The 20,055-nt window shown below is 42.1% G+C and overlaps 1 protein-coding gene and 1 long non-coding RNA gene across 3 annotated transcripts; both read left to right on the forward strand.

Annotated features, from left to right (window-relative positions):
* The first annotated feature begins 28 nt into the window (after nt 1–28).
* Nucleotides 29–16,936, forward strand: LOC143213166 (uncharacterized). 2 transcript variants are annotated; one of them, XM_076432779.1, is made up of 7 exons: nt 29–169; nt 937–1,627; nt 1,702–1,840; nt 1,921–2,039; nt 9,153–9,247; nt 10,964–11,738; nt 16,771–16,936. In XM_076432779.1, the coding sequence occupies exons 1-7, from the start codon at nt 159–161 to the stop codon at nt 16,801–16,803; spliced, it is 1,863 nt and encodes a 620-aa protein (XP_076288894.1). In that variant the 5' UTR covers nt 29–158; the 3' UTR covers nt 16,804–16,936. The 2 variants fall into 2 exon arrangements, with proteins under 2 accessions (XP_076288894.1, XP_076288893.1); XM_076432778.1 differs by lacking the exon at nt 16,771–16,936 and having other exon boundaries at nt 10,964–12,670.
* On the forward strand, nt 11,959–19,052 carry LOC143213171 (uncharacterized). Its single transcript, XR_013009893.1, has 3 exons — nt 11,959–12,093; nt 13,190–13,269; nt 18,863–19,052. It is a non-coding gene; the product is annotated as an uncharacterized LOC143213171 (long non-coding RNA).
* The last annotated feature ends 1,003 nt before the right edge of the window (nt 19,053–20,055 follow it).

Genomic DNA, 20,055 nt, shown 5'->3' on the forward strand with positions numbered 1-20,055 from the left:
GCTGTAACGCAAGTCGCAAGCTCGAGTTTATGCGAATTGTGAGACGAGTATTCTGCCGTGGACGCAACAGCCCACAATTTCGTGAAGTCTCCATGTCACGAACGTTGCGAGAGTTCGCTCGCGACTAACCTCTGACAGGGAGTGGACAGTTCTCAAAAATGGACAAAAGGTAAGATTTTCTTCGAGAAAGTCAAATTAGTTAATCATTGATCATCTCATGATAATAATAGCGTTCTCCAAATAATTCTCTGCGGAATGTAATATTTTATGCGCTCCGTTATTTTTGAGTCAATACACGTTTAACCCTCTGGAGGTCGCGGCCGATCTGACAGATACATACGAAATCTAATTCTAAATATTTTTAAATAAATATATATTTTAAATACACACGAAATCTAATTCTACATATTTTTAAATAAATATATATACAGGGTGTTTGCGAAATCGTAGTACAACCGGGCAGGGAGTGATTCTACACGCAAAAAACAAGTCGAAAAAAGGAGTAACTATTTTTCGTTTGGCAGCTCGTTTTCGAGAAAATCAAGTTTGAAAATGCAGCGAATGTTTACACGTATCTTACTATTGCATAGGAATCGTCTGATGCGTCTGACCATGATCAACCAATTCTACTTTTTGCATATACTAAAGCACGCGAACCTGGGGGAACTTTAAACTCGATTTTATTCAAATAGAAATTTATTTTCTGTGTTAATATGTTTCACGGGTTCAAAATAATGTAACAGTAATTTTAAATTCATCTAATTCTTTCACCGTTAAATTACACCTACTCATTTTTGTCATAAATGCGTAAAGATCCGCTGTCTATTTATGAGAAATGAGAAGGCGCATCCGCACCCTTGCAATCCTGGAAACAAGACTACCTCCTCAAGTCGAGGCGTAGCTTTTCCAATTTCAAACAACTTGGTTCTCTGTAAGGTTGGACACATCGAGGTCAAATTACCAAGAGGATGCGGGCACCCACTCGAAGAAAACCAAGAAAAGGTCCAGCAAGAAGAGCAGCGTGTTGGGCCCTTGGATGAACAGTATCCCGAGCAACCAGAACAGCGACATGGCGCCTGGCATGGAGTATCAGCAAGTGATGTGGCAGTCGAATATACAGCAGAACATTCAGAGTAACGGACAACGTTTGTTTACCGCAGCCTCCGACCCGAGCATGTGCGGCTATGCTCAAATGCCAATGACGTATACCATGGAACCAGTTTCCTTGCCAACAATGTACAGATTGTATCAACCAGTACCATTCTCCGGTGTCAGAGCAGTTCATAACAGACCCAGACGACACTACAATCAAAATCATCCGTTGAATCTGGGTATAAACACTATGGCAAACGGTTACACCAGTCTGCAGGAGAATGGAATGGAATCTCCTATGCCTGTTAATTACCAGAATGGAGATTACACGAGTTTACCACCTACTGCGAATAAGACCAATGAGATCAATGGAGAGGAACTGAATTCTGAGCATCGGAGATATTCCGATCCTGGTCTGGGGTCTGCGGAAGCTCCTGTTCACATGCAAAGTGAAGATTCTGACAGCGTAGACAGCGGAAGCTCTATCACAACCATTGGACGCAGCAATAAACTTGTCCTGTCTCTAATTGAGCAGGTTGGTATTTCATAACGAATCATTCGGAGCTGGAATATCGTAGATGCCTAAATATTGTGTTTATTCGATTTTAGATGACAGAATTGAAGAAGAGCAATAGTCAGTTATTCAAAGAGCTAAATGAGACAAAGTCTGAGTTGGGCAGCATGAAGACAAAGTTCACACAGTGTAAATATAATACCTCTTCAGATTATCAGCCAGGAATGTTATCAGGTAAATATTTATTGAGCCAGTTGCATTGGTTTCTAGTTCGGATATCCGATAAGTGATTACGAACTCGTTAATTATTTCAGATCTTATCAGAGAGATCAGACAAGCCAATAAGACGTGCGAGGAAGGATTGGTTATTAAAGTGAAATCCATGGTGGAGGAGAAACTGAACGAACGGTCGTCGGAAGTGACCAGTTTAAGCGTAAGTAATTTTTCAATGCACGCGACTTAAGTCATTTCCGATAGAGCAAAAGGTTCGTTAGAAGGCTGATTGACTCTCGAAGCAGTAAATTTAAAACGTGGACGAACAAGGAAGCATTTTACGTTCATACCACATCGTAATAGCGATTCGTTTAACACTAGGTGTTAAAAAGAATTGATTTCTTATGAGACGCTTATTACTTATGAGTGGACTCCGGATTTGATGCATTTATAACAAAAATGAGCAAGTGAATTTATATTTAGCTCCTGCGTCTTGCAATTGATGGACAAACTTTTTATTTTGCATAAACATCCGGGGTCTACTAATGAGTAATTTAAAATACACAGTCCCTTTTAGCGCTCCGTGAGCTTATTGATAAGGGGCAATAAATCTCAAGGATTTGAGAACCTTGAACCACTGTCGCGAGGAATTCGAGGACAATGACTAAAACCGTCCGTTCACAATGCTCAGCCGTGATTCATTGTTGTGCAGTCATTTCTTTTCTCTGTCGAAGAAATTACTAATATCTTCCTACGAATTTTCGAAATTTCTGCGCCGTGCCGTGTTGGCACAAGGAAGAGGAAGTCTCCAAGAAGAATAGAGTTTGGACTGGAAAGATAGATAACGTGGGAACGGAAAACAAAGCTAGGGAACCTCTCTCTCCCTACCTTTCTCTTTCCCTGGACTTTGCAGTTGGAGTACAGTGAAACGTGCCGCCTTGGCCAACGCTTTCGGCATTTCCACGACGCGCGCATGGGCATATTGTTTGCGTAGCATTCGTACGCTCTATTTGATTAGGACCGCCAGGTGATCTTCGGCTCGTCTCCCCTCGCCTTCATCTTTTTTCTTTACAATCTCTCTCTCTCTCTCTCTGGCTCTCTCTTCCTCGATTATCGTCTGCACGCGAATTTTCATCGATCCTATGGCCTGTCGAACATTCATTTTCTGACGCATTGTCCACGCGAGGTCTTATCCAACGCACGATTAAAAAGATCGATGGTACATCGACGAGTATTACGCAAGAATGATTCACAAAGGAATGTGAATCGTCGACGCACGCCTCGGGGAAGAAATGTACGTCGCATTTGTCTGTGTTTCTGAAAGAATGTTGCGTTGCTGCTCGTCATTAAGAATCGTTCCGTTAGAGGAATTCTGTACTAATTACCGTTACACGGCGATGCTACCGGTTCACTATGAATATTTTCGATTGTGAGTAATACTTTCAGGTCGACGAATCCCATTGGAATTTTTGTACTGTGTCTAATGCAATTGTTTGTCCAGATTTAATATTTCATTTTCATTGGTACCGAGGAAATTAGTAATTGATAATTCATTCTCGTTGGTGCAGAGGAAATTACTAATTGGTCATTCATTTGCTCTTGCGATAGTACGTCGACATACTTAAAAAAAACAGAAACAGTTTTCAATTTTAATACAGAAAATTAAATGAAAAAGAAAGATGAGTCGGTGCAGTGCCTTTGTGGGTTCCTCTTCATATTTTCTCCTATCTACATACATCAAAGGTCCTAATCCATATTTTGTTGTGTTTCTAGATTTGAGCCACCTTGTTAACGTTCAATTTCACATTCATCGTTCCGTTCGACATATTTCCTCGGCATTCTAAAACGGAAAAAGTTCGCAACGCCCGTCATCTTATGTGGCGTCTCTCCTCGTTTTGTGGGAGAGACGTCACGTGTAAAAAAGATCAGAAATGTTGTGTTTGATAATTAGTAGACTGCGGATCTCCATGCATTTATGGCCTCTGAAAATGTTCAGGAACTGGTAGAATATAAAATTCGACAGAATTTACTACAAAGACTCCTACCACTGAAAATAAGATTTTATTTTATTCCACTCTCTCTTAAAATTTACTACTAATTAGTAAGGAATCATATTACTTGATAAATAGACTGCGGATTTTATGCATTTATGACGAGAATGGACACGTACAATTCAAAGCAGTGGATGAATTAAGAAGATTTAAGGACATCGGTGTATTAATTTCAGCTTGATAAGACAATTAAAAGAAGAGAGGAATTTCTATTTGGCTCCTGCGTCTTGCAGTCAATGCAAACATGTTTTATTTTGCATAAAGATCCGCAGTCTAATAATAAAATAGGTAGTCACTTCGTTCTGTTTCTTCAGCGCTTGTGAATAATACGAATCTCTAGTAGATAATATTTTCGTGGTGTATTCTCTAAAATGGTGAGAAAATCGACGGAATAGCGATCGTTCGACCGCACGGGTTTCCTAGGAAGCTAACTACAGCCAACTATAGGAGTCAGCCAATCGACCTCGAAGAATTGACTTCATCCCATAATTGGGAGGGCAGGAGGCTCCTCCCATATCGGAGCCGGGCTCCGTTAATAAAAACCGGTTGATACCGGAGAACCTAATGTGGACGTAATACGAAATATCCGTGACGCGGGTAAAAATGATTAGGTTTCACATGAGGGTGGTACCTTGCCCATGGGGTGGCCGAGAGAGGGGGGGCTTGGTCGAGGGAAGGGCAAAAGTGTACCCCAACGGTAGAGGGTGAAGAGGGACGGTGAAGGGTGAAGGATGAGGCACTTAGCGGCTGTCACGGCCTCTCCCTTGGCCTCTTTCCTTTCCCTCTTTCCACGGTCTTCTCAGGTTTCAACCATCCATTAGCCTCATCAGCCGAAGCGATGGCCGTCCGCGCGCTCTGGCTCTGCTGTGCCGTGGCTCTGCCATCTCCGTCGCATTGCCAATCTCGTAATTGAACCTCCGGGACCTTCCACTTTCGTGCATGTAAATTTCCCTCCTCGTCGGCGACGCCCAACGGAGGCCACTCGATGCGTCGCGACGACGCGAAATTCGTGTTATTCGCGCGATCCCGATCCGTTCGATATTTCTCTCTCTTCCAGTTCGCCAACCGGCAATCGCCGTACGCTCTTTTCACACCGTTTTGACATAACGCAAACCTGCGACAAACCTTCTATAACAAATGCGTGGAATACGGTTTTCATATTGGACAAAGGTCACCTGAAGGTCGATTTATACTACAGACAATGGTTCCGCTATAATAATACTTTGACACTAGTCAAAATGGCGGGTTCTAGTATTTTTAATGTAGTGTAGTCGACACCTTTGTTGATGCTTAAAGTATCAAAGCTTTGAGATTGTAAGTAGGTACTTCTTGTTATTGGAAAAAGGTCGTACGCAAATTTTTCAGCTGTCATTGTAAAGGTGGAGGGGGTTCTCTAATTTTTTCATATGTAGTAATTAGTAAAGCTTTGACGAGCCGTCGCACAGTGGGTTATTTGGCCTGAAAAAGTGGAAAAAACTATTTTAGCGTTATTTATAGGTTCAAGGTTATACTATTATACAGGGTGTCCCAAATGTGGTGTACTTAATTGAAATGGGAGGTTCCTGAGACCATTCCAAGAGACATTTTCCTTTGCACCAATGTCAACTGCGGCTTTGTTTAGGAGTTATTAACGAAAAACACGGACCAATCAGAGCGCGCCCTAGACGCGCGATGGCACGTTCAGCCCGGCGCGCCGGGAAACGAGCGCGGTGTAACGCCGCGATGTCGTAACGAACAAGAGTTTCTCGAGATTATGTGAATCTTCCCCGATTTGGATGAGCTTTGGATATGTTGTCAGGACCATGATTCTGAACAACATTTCCCTTTACAATTTTTGTCGGCCGGCTTTAGTTTACGCGATAAGTAACTTGTAATTGTAAATCGATCGATGTACTATCTGAACTATCTCCTCTCCGATTTCGATGAGCCTTGGATATGTTGTCAAGACCATGATTCTGAACAACATTACCCTTTACAGTTTTTGTCGGTCGGAAGAACTTTACTTGTCAATTCATATGGGTGGATCTCTTTACCCAACTTACGGCAACTTTACCCGAACGAGGGAAAAAGCAGAAACTGATTGTATTAAAACCTCACGTATTCAGCCGTAAATCCATTTGCTGCTTCGAAATGTGTGTCACTGGGTCACTCGGTGACGAACTGCACAGATGTCTTCAGGTACACGGCAGTACCGAAAGCCAAGGGACGTACGGCCAGGTCGACGAGCTGCACAGCCGGTGGTAGAAGGCCTAAGGGATGCGCGGTCAAGTCGACGATCCAGAATTTCACTTTCACTTTCGAATCGATAAATAATTCGTATGTTTATTTCACACAGATGGCTTGAAATTTTTCCACACTCACAATCACTGTTCACATTTGTCAACACATAGTTATGCACTAATAGTAATTGCCATATCCCTTGTACTGCTGCACAAATCACAACAATCAGGTAATGCAATCACTATCCTGTTTTTCGTCCAACCGTCCCGTCGTTCTCGTGCTACAGCGTGCATTTCGAATTTCGACACTCTAAATGCCCTCCCTAAATTCTTTAGAAAAATCCTGCGGAAAATCAGTGTCGTTCGAGCCGCGGTAGAGAGAACATCTCCAAAGACTTGTCAATTCAAAGCTAACGGTTGCTATTAGCTGTGTTTTTGATAGTAATATTTAAACTAATCACTAGACTACGGATCTTTATGCAACATTAATGTTGGCTGCCGCTATTACAAGGGACAGGAGCCAGACAGATATTTGATTCTCACTGTGATCATTTTAAGAAGTTGAAAATAATACTATGGTGTTTTGAAATTATTTTAATCTCTCTACTGTATTAAAATGCAACTACTCATGTTTGCTACAAATACATGAAATCCGCGGTCTAGTGATTGCATTACCTGATTGTTGTGATTTGTGCAGCAGTACAAGGGATATGGCAATTATTATTAGTGCATAACTATGTGTTGACAAATGTGAACAATGATTGTGAGTGTGGAGAAATTTCAAGACACACATTTCGAAGCAGCAAATGGATTTACGGCTGAATACGTGAGTTTTTAATACAATCAGTTTCTGTGCTTCTTCTCTTTTTTTACGATAATCTCGTAAACTAAAGCCAACCGCCAAATAGTCTAAAGAGAAATGTTATTCAGAATAATGGTCTTGACCACATATCCAAAGCTCATTGAAATCGAATAGGAGCTAGTAGTACATCGATCCCATGGATTTACAAGTAAAGTTTCTCGCGATAATCTCGTAAACTAAAGCCGATCGCCAAAAAGTCTAAAGAGAAATGTTGTTCAGAATAATGATCTTGACCACATATCCAAAGCTCATTGAAATCGGAGAGCATTCACATAATCGAGAAACTCTTGTTCGTTGCGATGTCACGGCGTACCACCGACACTCGCTTGTCGGCGCGGTGTGGCGCGGCCTCTCAGGGCGCGCTCTGATTGGTCCGTGTTTTTCGTTAATAACTCCTAAACAAAGCCGCAGTTGACATTGGTGCAAAGGAAAATGTCTCTTAGAATGGTCTCAGGAACCTCCCATTTCAATTAAGTACACCACATTTGGGACACCCTGTATATCGTTAGATTCGTCTTAAGATCAGCTGCACCATTATGAAATCCAAAAGACGTTTTAGTATTTAAAAAATCAAATTAACCTCAATTTTTTGAGAAAAAATTTTTTTTTAAACTTTTATATATTGAAATTTGTAGACGTTTGAATACTGTTCCTCTTTTGCTCGAAACATTTTTTCCTCAGATTATCGAGAACCCATGAAAAAGAGTGGCGGTAGTGGAATATTTGCACTGTTATAACTTGAAAAATATTTAAGAAAAAAATATTTTATTATAGCGTTTTGGAAAGATCTCTGAAAACAAGCTACAAGAATATGCAATAAAAAATAGGGGTTTCTATTTAAGAAATTGAAGATAACCTTCGCGTGATTTTCAAACGACTATCCAAGGTCAAATCAATGACACCATGTTATACCCCCCTCGAAACCATACAACTGTTGTCTGAAATATTTTTCTCCAAAATGCTTCATTTCAGAGATATACGTCTGTTTCACTTTAAATGACTCAGCCGGTATACATATTATAAGAACATTTTAAAATTATTGCCATTAATTTTCATCCGAAAATACATCAGAAATTTCTTCCTCGGATAATGATTCTTCTTCATTTGAGGCCAAGCCTAGACGAGCGTACAGGCGTACGCGAAACGCTGCTAAACGCTTAATACTAAATTAGCTATAAAATTTGAATCCTGACATATCCGGAATCAAACTTTGTTGGCTTATAATCACAAATCTTTACCGAATGTAATGAGACCAAAAAGAGCAAGCAGACTCACACAGAAATATAACAAAATCGTCAATAAAGTTTTGTAATCGTAAAAGAACTTGCAGAATTATTGGCAATGTTCAAATATTAATAACTATACTAATTTAGATGATAACAAAATGAAATCTGTGCGAAAGTGCTCTGTATATCTTCCTGAACAACTTTTGTAATACAAGAATTTACAGAATTTTCCTTAAAACACTTGAAAATCGCCAATGAACGGATGCTGTTTTAGAGACTGTTTAAGAACGCAAAGCGCGCCTTAAAATCTCTTGACTTTCAATGAAGTTTACTACTTCACGGGTGTACAAATAGAAAAAACAATATTGCAGCTTTATTCTTCAGACCTTTAACTACGACGGACAACAAAAATTTTATGACATTTGCAAAAATTTCGACTTTTTTCCACTTTTTCAGGCCAAATACCCCACTGTGCGTCGCCAAGTGGAAAGTTAGCGAAGGCGTGCCGCAGGCATCCCACAGTCGTAAACCGTTATCTGTAAAAAATTGCAGGATGCTATGTAAATTGTTTGATCTCTTTCGAAACGAGGCATCTTATCTGTACCGCGTATTATTGTCTCCCTTATCTTTTATCTTTATCCTCGTTTTTCTCCGATGGGAGTAGACTCGGAGCTCGCCGAGCGAAATTTCTTCAACGTCTTTGGTTAACTACATCGTTAGCTGTACAATCAATTATTTATTTACATTAGTTGGGTCTCTAAGTTACGCATTTATGAAGATATTGAAATTACCATGACCCTGTAACTGAAGGTTAATAACACAACGGTAACTATGTACAATGGTACATAAAAGTGAAAAAGTACTCAAAGAAGTTTATCAGAACGATTAAAATAATTTGTTACAACGGTTAAAAATTACGGAAGTAAAGAAACACAAGGTGTTCAATAATGAAACCATTATTTTTCTTCGTTCCAGAACCAAATTCTGAAGTTAACCGACGAGAAGGAGGAGAGCGAGAGGCGAATCGCGAAATTGGAGGAGGAGGTGGCCGCGTTGAAGCTGCAAGCAAAGTGAGTACGCATTTACGGATTGGTTTGGTTTGGTAGGAAGTTTGTACAATGAACTTAGGCTACCTTTCCTCTTGAGAACTGTGTAAACGTTGTTGGTTGTGATCTTGCGACGCACAGATTTCGCACCGGAGACAGAAGAGGACGCAAGAGGTACGAGAATATTGGTCGGTGGATATAAATTAGATGAATCTCTTTCGTTCAGCGTTTCTCTGCAATTTCTCGTACAATTTCTCGTAGAGTTCGGATACTGTACGGGGTGTAACGTAAACAATTTAAAGAATTTTCTAAGTATTCGTTTGACACGGCACATTTGCCAAATAATTTTCCCGTTCGGATCGTGCAGCTGTATAAATATGTTAATATCTTTCATTGATGCGTCGTATTTCTTCACAGTTTCTCTACTTTCTCCCACTGTTCTCCTGACTTTGACATCCCACCGTAGACCTCACTATTTTTGGCAACGCGAAGCACAGCGGGGCCTTGATCTAAGAAAAACCCTCGGGTCCGTGCTGTTTCTTAAATCCTGTAGTTAAAACAAATGCCACAAATAAGTTGGCGAAAGTCCCATGAAAAAATAATGAAAAATAAAGAAGTTTTGTAATCGGATTAGTAGACAGGCAATTTTCTTAGATCCTACGGTGATCGTTTTCTTAGATCAAGGCTTCGCTGCACCTTCGTCTCGTTTTGCAAGTTGCAAAAGTATTGAGCAGACTCCGGATTTTTATTCGATTAAAATCATCAGTGAGAAATATAAATTTATATTTTTTCATGAAGCATTTCATTGTGCGTGAAGATCCGGAGTCTAGTAATGAGTGACACGTTTGAAGGACAGTTGCTGGTATCACGATACGTTCCCGTAGCATTTGTAAAATTACATGGTCACACACAGTGTTTAATGAAAGAAGCCGACTCTCGAATTCCCGTAGCGCAATATTTCAAGCCTAACTGGAGACCTAATCCGCTTCTATTCTTCCACACACCTAAAACTTTTATTCTATCTTCTGTCTTCTGTCTTCCGAAGAGCCGGGGAACTGCGCACTGTTTTTTTACCCCTGTTCTCGGTCTAGTTCTCTCAGGAAACAGTTCCCCCGCTCTGGAAATCAAGTGAAGGGGTGGTGCCGAAGGGTGGGAGACCAGAGAATTAATGGTGGGGGAGAAGTTCCCCGGCTCTGTTCTAAACCAACCCCAAGACGCCTGTCTCTTCCGAAATGTGTACAGCACATTTTGTGTTTCAGTAAACAAGTCGAGTGTTCCATACAAAATTTTCAATGTTGAAGATCCTTTTCACAAACAGAAAGTCAAATCTAATACATTTACACCTATTTGAAATTTGTGCGATTTATTCAATATTCGCGGACAGACAAGTCTGCGCTCGAGCACATTGGCCGGACGTGTGGTGGCAGCATAAGAAACACGAAAACTGTTGGACAGCGTAAAGCTACGTCCACACTGAAGCAAGATCGAGTAACTTTGACCTAACAAAAGAGTAGGGGGGCAACAAGAAGCTCCAGCGTGGACGTAGCTTAAAAATCCCGACCTGATCCGCATGCTGGAACCGCAGACAGCTTCCTCCCGCACACAGAGACCCCGCGTTCGCGCCGTTGACGTTCTCCAAAAACTTTTGAAAACACCAAAAAAAAAACCACCTGTCCAATCCCCGCGTCTGACCCCGGTGTAGAAATGTTGTATAAACGGTGGACTTGTGTTGGCACTTAGCAACGAAGGCCGCGAGATCGCAGCCTTCGAGGAAGAGACGCTGGCGCTGCGACGAGAGCTGCAGGAGGCGCGGGCGTCGAAGACCCTGGCCGAGACCCACGTGGCAAAGTGCGTAAACGCAAGATCCGTCACGCCTGTATCGTTCGAAACGCCCTACGTAACCAGCACCCCCGTGCGTACCGCTCTATCCGACACCTGTAGCCTGGTCCCGTCCGTAGTCACGTCCTCTATCCCGCACTTCTTCCCGTTCCTGCGGACACGAGCCTCAACGGACCTGGCGCACCAACAGGTCCCGGACAAGTCGAGTCATTACCGAATCGCTGATTGTAGTCCTGTCTTGGATGCCTGGACCATCGAAGACACCCGGACAACCATCTCCAGCACCCAACCAGCTCTAGCAATCAGCAACCGAGAGGACAACACCTTGGACGACATCGCGAGCCTAGCGTCCACTGACAATCCATCGTCTAAGAAAGGGGACTCGGGGCAGGAGGTCGAACCTGCCGAAGCTAGAAATGCCGAAGACAAAGAGGACGCGTCGAAGTCGATAGAGAATGTGGTTGCACCGGTGAAAGACGAGGAGGTAGATCCTACGAGTATCGTAGAGGCCGATGATGGGACCACGTCTAGCCTAACGGAGATCAAGGTTAAGAAGGACGATGGACTTCAGAGGAGCCAGAGGGGCAGCTCGAAGAAGAGGAAGAAGAAGGGCATGAGTAAGAGGTCGTTCAGCGAGGCGGACGGTGCATGCTACACTATCAGAGACCGGAGAACGGTGAGCGAGGACGAGCATCATCGTCTCGATGACGATGCGAGCAGAGCCATCACCGAGATCCCGGAAGTGACCGTAGTCGGTGGTGGCTCCTTCGTGCCGAAAGATCTCTGCTCGACGGGAATCCTGACCTCCAGAGTCCTGACAGCACCTTCACGCGCTACCTACACCACCGCCTACATTTAAGCTACGTACGGGCGGGTCCCTATAAAACATAAAAAGCGAACAAAAAAAAAAGAACAAAGAAACCACCACCATCCCCGCGTGTACCACTTCGTCGCCACGTGTCGCAAAAATCCAGGGGGCTTCAAGGGCTTGCTAGAGGCTACTACTACTATGTATCATGTCGTTATAGCACGTAGGTTCTGTCGTTCCGATACTACGAATCCTCGTGTGTGTATACGCTTCCCTTTGGCCGACGTCCTGGCACGCTTGGTCCTCAGCTTGGTTCACATTCGCTCTAGTTGCGATTAGTCGACTGTGGATGTTGCGCGATTTAGGAGAAGAATCAGGAGAGGCCTTCAGTTGCGCACAATTCCCAAAAATGAGTGGGTGATCTTTGTAGGACTATTACAATTATTGAGAGGGCGAGTACTGATCGTCCATCAGGAGGTGGCAGTGGGAAACTTGGAGGGACCATGTGACATCGCCTTGACGAGGACGCTGAGCTCCTATGACGACAGTTCCTGCCAGAAGCTGAGCGTAAGAGGGAATCCACAGCCTGACGTCAAGAGTGGGGTCCCTCTGCAGTCCATCTCCCGGTGGACGATCAGTACAATTTTTATTTTGCACGAAGATCCGCAGTCTAGCGATTAGGCTAGGTACTTTTTGATCATCATTTGACACCTTCAGTGGAAGAATAGAAGCTAAAGACGACGGGTCGCGATCAGGGTTACCATATTCTAGTCTCGCCAGGCCCCTTACCCTTCCGCCCCTCGCCCAGCTGCGCAGCGATACCCGCCTTTGCTTCCCCCACTCTTCCCACTAACGCTGACGCGTATCACGTGGAGCAAGCTAACTTAGCTCACGCGTCAGCGTTAGTGGGAAGAGTGGGGGAAGCAAAGGCGGGCTTCGCTGCGCAGCTGGGCGAGGGGCGGAAGGGTAAGGGGCCTGGCGAGACTCGCATATGGCAACCCTGGTCGCGATGATGACTCGGAGATATTACAGGCACCTCATTAGTTATCTATAGTGTCTATGTTTCTTTATTTTCTTGGTTGTTAGACGAATCTCAGTGTCGATCAAGCTCTGGACCAGTCCCAGAACCATTCTCCCATCCCGAAACGCTTCTATTAAGTCTAGAGAGTAGACGAAGAGCCTCTTGGCCTCGCAGAATCTCCGTCCAAGAATGTTTAAAACCACTTGCACCGACTTTGCTTTTCATGATTGACTCTTCGAGGCTCTTCTTCTGCTTACTGGTTAGACAGGGTGTAGAAATGTTTTCATGGTTTTTACAGATGATTCTACGCTTTCCAATCAGCGGAGGTCTGTTGTAAATAAATGTCCCGAGAAATTGACCTTGCCTGTGGAACTCAAGGTCAGTTTTTCGTTTGTTCCGTGCGTCGCGCTGTACTCATCTAATAATTAATATCAGTTGACTAGCAAATGACGTAGGTGTTTTGTTAACCTGATGATTTTCTATAGAATTTGTTTGTTGTTATTTAAAAAATTTGTTGTCCGCCCAATAATTATTAGAGCTGTTAACTATTAAATCAGTACATCGTCGCGTAAATAATAAAAATGTTAGACCTCGAATCTCCATGTGAAAAATTAATTTTACAGAGTTTACTGTTTCGTTGTTGTTCACTCCACCAAAGATTAGAATCATTTTGCAAAACATTTTTCCACATCCTGTTCACGTTGATAGTCTCATGCTGGATCGCGAGAAGCTGTAGATCACGATCGATTCACTTTTTACCGAATACAAGGTATGTATTCTAATAATTAATATTTGTTGCTGAGATTCGATGGATTTTTGTGATTTTGATGTTACAGCTTCTCGCATCTCGATACCCTGTGTCCTCCTGTAATTATATGTAATTTGTAGCGGTGTGTTCTCGAGTGTGTGTACATTTCTGTAACGTAAATCATGTCTTCGTCTATTGTTTAGCATGGTTTCGCTTGTCCGGCATGCGTTCGGCTCCCTTTTAGCATCGCAGCTCGTTTATTAGCGGCAACATCGCATAACCGTGTGCTGTCTTTCGTTTTAAGTTGAACTTTTCGACTGGCTCGATCGTTTCAATCACATTCCGTCGAAGACATTTTGTAATATAGATCTTTTTAAAACGCCTCCGTGACATGTACATGACCTCCTTGACATTCAAGGTCAAGGTCAAACATTTCTTTACGCTGCATCGTATTCTGTTCATCGCAGGGATGAAAAGTGCAACAGGGACCATCGGTAAAAACTCGATCGTGCTTTCAAAAAATCATGGTAAAGTTTTTTCATTATTAAACTGATTTTATTTACGTTTAATCAATCGTTCAGTTTTCACTTTTTATCTTCGTGACGAGTGGAATAATGGGCAATAGAAAAATTCTTGACCTTTTAACCTTGAAATTAATATTGTTATATTTTTTTACACCCTGTACAGTCGGTTCAAAAAGTTTTCACACATTTCCGATTCTCGAAAACTCGTTAATATTCAAATTGCAATAACTTTTGTAAAAAAAATAGTACAACCATAAGCCAGGATTCATTTTGAAGCTTGAAGCATCTGCTTTCGCACACCCTTTTTCATTTTTCTCAAAAATATTTTTACGCGATGTACCAGTTGGTAAACCGAAGACCCATTTTCGTCAAAAATGTTGCAAATTCAAACGTCTACAAAAAATTTCAGAAATTTTTGTCGTAAATCAAAATACCGCAGATTTGAAGATTGGAGCCTCCCCTTTGCAACGAGATCTTAGAAATTGATGTAAGATTTTTTTCCACTGTTCTATGGCACTAAAACGAGGGACAAGTTTTACTAATTGTAAGTAGGTACTACTGTCTAAGTCGACTTTACACCCCTCGTTCAAATCTCGATAAAATGACTAGAAAAAATCGTACATCAATTTTCAAGACGTCATTGTAAAGAGGAAGCTCCAATCTTTAAATCGACGGTGGTCTCAGTCGCGGAAAAATATTTTCAAAATTTTTACAGATGTTTGAATATACACGATTTTCGAAAAAACATGTCTTCAGTTTCCATACCGCTACATCTTGAAAAAAGATCTTGAAATAAAGTGGAACGATGGATTATGAAACTATAGGCTTCCAGCTTTAAAATGAGTCCAAATTTGTGGTCGTACGGCCATTTTTTACAAAACTGTTACAGTTTAAATACGAGCAATTTTTTGAGAATTCAATGTTCACAAATGTTTTTGGATCGACTGTGTACAGTCTCGTGGGGTTTCTCGAATCGTGTGTTCGTAGGAGTAGAATCTCTCATATCGTAGCATATAAGTGTCGATCGATCTAACGAAACGAATCGACTGACGGTCTCTTTTTTCTGAGTGTACAGTAATCGAAGATCGGAAAAAATACGCTTTTCGTAGGTGTAAGATGAGAACGATGAAAACGACCGATCGGTGGCGCAGCGTTCCGTTGGGAAATATTTTTGTAACGATCCAGAGGATACGCCGATTCAAGAGTTTTATCGACGATAGACTGTTCTCGTGTTTTAATCGTTGGACTCGTTTTTTCAACGTCACCGTTGAATGCTTCCCTTTTTTAAATCGCGTCTACCCGAAAAGCGACGCGTGTGTTTTTCTTGCGGAGATCAACGAGGATGGAAACCTTTAATTGCGAATCATCGGCCCGCATTTGACTTTTTTTTTCGTCACGAGTGCGACTGAGAAAAAACGACTCGATACATTTGTACATGAATTTTTTAAGGGCTCCGCGCTCCATTTTGTTTCTCGCGCGGATCGACGAGAGCTTTATACGTAGCAGTTTTAATAAACGATCAAATGTTGTATTATTAATTTTCGTGTTTTGTGGCCGCTGCGACCCGGTACGGCTCGGATCATGCTGCTCCGTTCACACTTGTAGAGTGTCAACACACTCCTTTAGTTTCCATAGTCTTGGTCAAATTTTCGGATAATTTTCGATACGGTAATAAGACTGCGGATCTTTAAAAAACGAGCAAATAAGATTCTATTTAATCTCACTTTCTTAAAACTTACCTAGAAAAATTGGAAATTGCATAAACATCCGCAGTCTAGTAATAAGTGGACTGATTTTACGCAAAATAAAAATTGTCTGTATTCATTGTGTCGCCAGGTGAGGGGAAAAGGTTTACCCCCTCTCCTCCAGTGCCGGGTTGGTCACGTGACCGGGCCGCGGCGAAGGCGTGGGGAGTAGCGTCGTGGAAGGGGAAGGTGGACTAGATTTATTTCTGTGTTGCGCAATCTTCATTCTGCATAAAATCTGCTTATTACAGTCGTTAAGAAAAGAAACGGATATTGTACATCCTGCAATCGATTCAGACAACTTTTATTTTGCACGACAAATCCGCAGAGTTGCTTAAAAAAAGGTAAGGGGTTGCAATCTGCACAATTGTCATCCCATTAGTGATCTAATGAGAACGATGTCTGCTAATCGAGTCAAGTGTAGGACCAGTTACTATCCCGGACCGTACCGTCTCCATGCTCTCCAAATGATCAGCAAACGAATCCGTGGACTAACAATAAACACAAACCCGTCAGTCGCGATAATAGTGTTCAAGCTAACAGTCGTGTGTCACTATCTTGTTCCCGAGCTTATCGATCGACGAAACTCCGCACACACACCTCGTCCACACCAAATCCACCCAGCACCCCCCGCACAAAAAAAAGGGTCCACACGCTATTGGGTCAGGGGAAAAGCCGAAACCGCCTGGTGTTCTTTCTGTTCTTCTAGCCAGCAGCATGGCTTTCAGCTGAAACTGTTGCTTTTGCCGCTTCTAAAAGACCGCATTACAGAGACTTGTGTTGGGCCGGTTAGCGGCAGACCATGCCAGCTGAATGATCCGTGAGACACGCATGTAACGTGAATCGAACCGTGATTTGTCAGACGGGAGAAGCTGCTGGACATACTGCGTTGTAAGGTGATCGGTGAGAAGGACGAGGAAACGATTGATCAGGGCTCGATCAAGGCCAAGCGGGCACGAAGCGTCTCCTCCGACGAGGAGGACGAGATGGATGAACTGGATGGACCTGGCAGGCAGCAGGAGGACGAAGAGGAGGACGGGGACGTGGACGGAGGCAAGGGGACCACGTTCACGGAGAAGATCGACCGATTCGCGGTGGAGAACGGGGGAAAACTTTCGGGACCCGTCACTGATCTCTAGGAGGTTCCCCTAGACTGCAGTCCCAGAATCCATTAGAGCACAGGGTTTTCTTTGATCACAATCTATAGACTAAACGGGGCGCCTTCTGGACCACTGACTGATCTATGGGTGGTTTGAAGGCTGCACCCTGTTCTCCAAATTAGAGCACAGGACTTTAGGGGGTTCATTCATTGCAATCTTTAGGCCAGACGGTCGCCTCCTGGACGACTGACTGATCTTTGGGGGTCTGGAGGCTGCACTCTGTTGAAGACTACATCCTGTTCTCCAAAAAAGATCATAGGATTTTAGGGGGCCCACGATTCATTGCAATCTTTAGACTAAAGGGACGCCTCCTGGACGACTGACTGATCCTTGGGGGTCTGGAGGCTGCACTCTGTTAAAGACTACATCCTGTTCTCCAAAAAAGATCATAGGATTTTAGAGGGCCCACGATTCATTGCAATGTTTAGACTAAAGGGGCGCTTTCTGGACCACTGATTGATCTTTGAGTGGTCTGAAGGGTGCTCCCTGTTCTCCAAATTAGAGCACAGGACTTTAGGGGGTCCACAATTCATTGCAATCTTTAGACTAAAGGGGGCGCCTTCTGGACCACTGATTGATCTTTGGGTGGTCTAAAGACTGCAGTCTATGTTCAAATATAAAGCAGATCGCTTTATCCAATCGAAAATCATTGTCTAGACTCTGGGCCCTAGAGACTGAAGGGTTACCTTCTGGATCCCTGACTGATCTTTAGGTGGTCTAGGGACCACTAGGGACAGTAGATCTATGTTCCAACATGGAGTAGATGGTTTTAACCAATCGAAAGTCATTGCCTGGACTCTAGGCCCTAGAGACTGAAGGGTTACCTTCTGGATCCCTGACTGATCTTTAGGTGATCTAGGGACTGTAGATCTATGTTCCAACATGGAGAACATGGCTTTAACCAATCGAAAGTGATTGCCTGGATTCTAGGCCCTCGAACTGGAGGGTTACCTTCTGGATCCCACTGATCTTTATTTACCTTTACTCACTGATGTTGGTCCCAGCATTGAACTTTGTCGATCCACTTTGTCGAGAACTGCAGTCTGGCTTCCAATATGGCGTACAGCACACAATTTTAATAGTCGCCTTCTTCATTGATGATTAGCTGCATTCATTGGATTAGTCTGGGGGTCCAGTCTGTTTTTGAACCGATCGACGATTTATTGCATTATTTAGACTAGAGTGTCGTCCTCTGGACCACTGACTGATTTTTTGGTGGTTCAAGGTCTATCGGTTCCACGATTTAGAGAGAGGGATTTTTTGATCGATTCATTGATCATTGTAATAATTATCGAGCCTTCCAGGTCCTTATTATCTTTTATATAATTTATAAATTCTAAATACTGAATTTGAATTGGAAGAGTCCTCGTTCAGACTGCAGCTGCAAATAATAATTATCAGACTGCGGATTTAATTAATTTACAATAAAAATGTTTTAAATGATTTATTTGTTTTTTTTTAAATGACTTCTATATCTTGCAATTGCAAACAATCGTCACTTTGCAGAAAAATTCGCAGCCTAATAATTATTCTTATGATGGATATTATAAATATTCTTATGAATAGCGTCGACGCCCAGTCCAGCAGCATCAGTGTTTATTGTTTAGATATTTGGCACCACCATCAGGATATCAATTTGCAAGCTCACTTGTAATCGTTCCGACTCGTTGATGTTTTTCACCATGTGGCTCCTCTTGTGGAATTTGAGCACGTGCCTGTCCAGCTCACCAGATTTGTTAAATAAATATACAATTTGCCTGCCGTCTTAGAATAAGTTACAACAATTCTGTGTAGGTTAAACGCGTCGCAGATCATCTTCGACAGATGCTAAGCGATACAGGACGATCCAAAATCGAAGCCATCTTCTGAAGATCAAACTATTTTAATGACCTTTCGTAACCTTGACGATATTCTTTGTTATTAGATTGCGGATCTTCGCGCGGAATAAAAATCTTCTGCATCAATTACGAAAAAGTCAAAAGGTTCTTCTTTAATAATTTACAAAAATTGAAAATAACACATGTAAAGATCCGCAGTTTATTTATCACTATCGAATATATTTATATTTTTCATTTTATTCGTTTCGAATTTTACAACATCTTTTTACGAAATTTTACTGTTAACGGTTTTGCACTCCAAATTCAGTTTATTGCAAATTGTATAAATCACCTTTCGTTGAACAATTTCGAGTGCAAGGCTTGATTGATTCAGAGTCGTCAGATTATGATCTGGCGACTCCGGATCGATCGTTTAGGATAGATCCTTAGAATATCCGCGTAGCATCACTTGAGCCGTTTTTATAACAATTCATATATTCGTCACAACTATGGAATTCCAATAGACTACAACTCGTTCTCGCACCATCCATTTCGGAAAAATTGTGTCACTTCGCGCAGCTCTCGGGAATCCGTAGTTTTTTAATAGCAAAAGATATATTTTTTTATGGACAAAGTAGACTATACACCGACACTGTACATAGAGAACACGTTCAACAATATCTTTTTGTCACGGTCGAAATTGCTCCTTTTTACGGACAAACGTATTTTAACAGTTTTAAAAAATGTGTTGACATTTTTAAATTTTTCGAATTTTTCTACTTTTTAAATCACACCTATTTTTCGCATAAATAAAATAGCACCTAGTAGTTTATCATACATAGAGGGTGTTCCAAAAATGTTGTACTTAAAACGAATCATCCGTTTCAGGTACAACAATTTTAGGACACCCTGTATACATAGAATTTTTACTATCTCTTTCAATTTTCGTTGATCAAAACAGTTGAAATAATATTTTAAGCGAGTTTGTTTTAGGATTAACTCAGATGGTATTTTCGTAACAACATAATGTTCCTTTCCAGCATCATTCGAAGATATTCCATCACATTTCCTTTATATTTTTTATACCCCATACACCAGAGTTACAGGGTTCGATAGTTGTAAAGAGCATAATCGCAAAAACCAACAAACTGTTTCGTTGCTATTGTAGTT

This window comes from Lasioglossum baleicum, chromosome 10, assembly GCF_051020765.1.
Source record: "Lasioglossum baleicum chromosome 10, iyLasBale1, whole genome shotgun sequence".
NCBI lineage: Eukaryota > Metazoa > Arthropoda > Insecta > Hymenoptera > Halictidae > Lasioglossum > Lasioglossum baleicum.

What these genes read in the sequence shown, in the direction of transcription:
- LOC143213166 (XM_076432778.1), top strand. An exon ending in TCCTGTCTCTAATTGAGCAG is followed by an intron (nt 1,628 to 1,701) that starts GTTGGTATTTCA and finishes ATTCGATTTTAG; the next exon opens with ATGACAGAATTGAAGAAGAG. An exon ending in TCAGCCAGGAATGTTATCAG is followed by an intron (nt 1,841 to 1,920) that starts GTAAATATTTAT and finishes TAATTATTTCAG; the next exon opens with ATCTTATCAGAGAGATCAGA.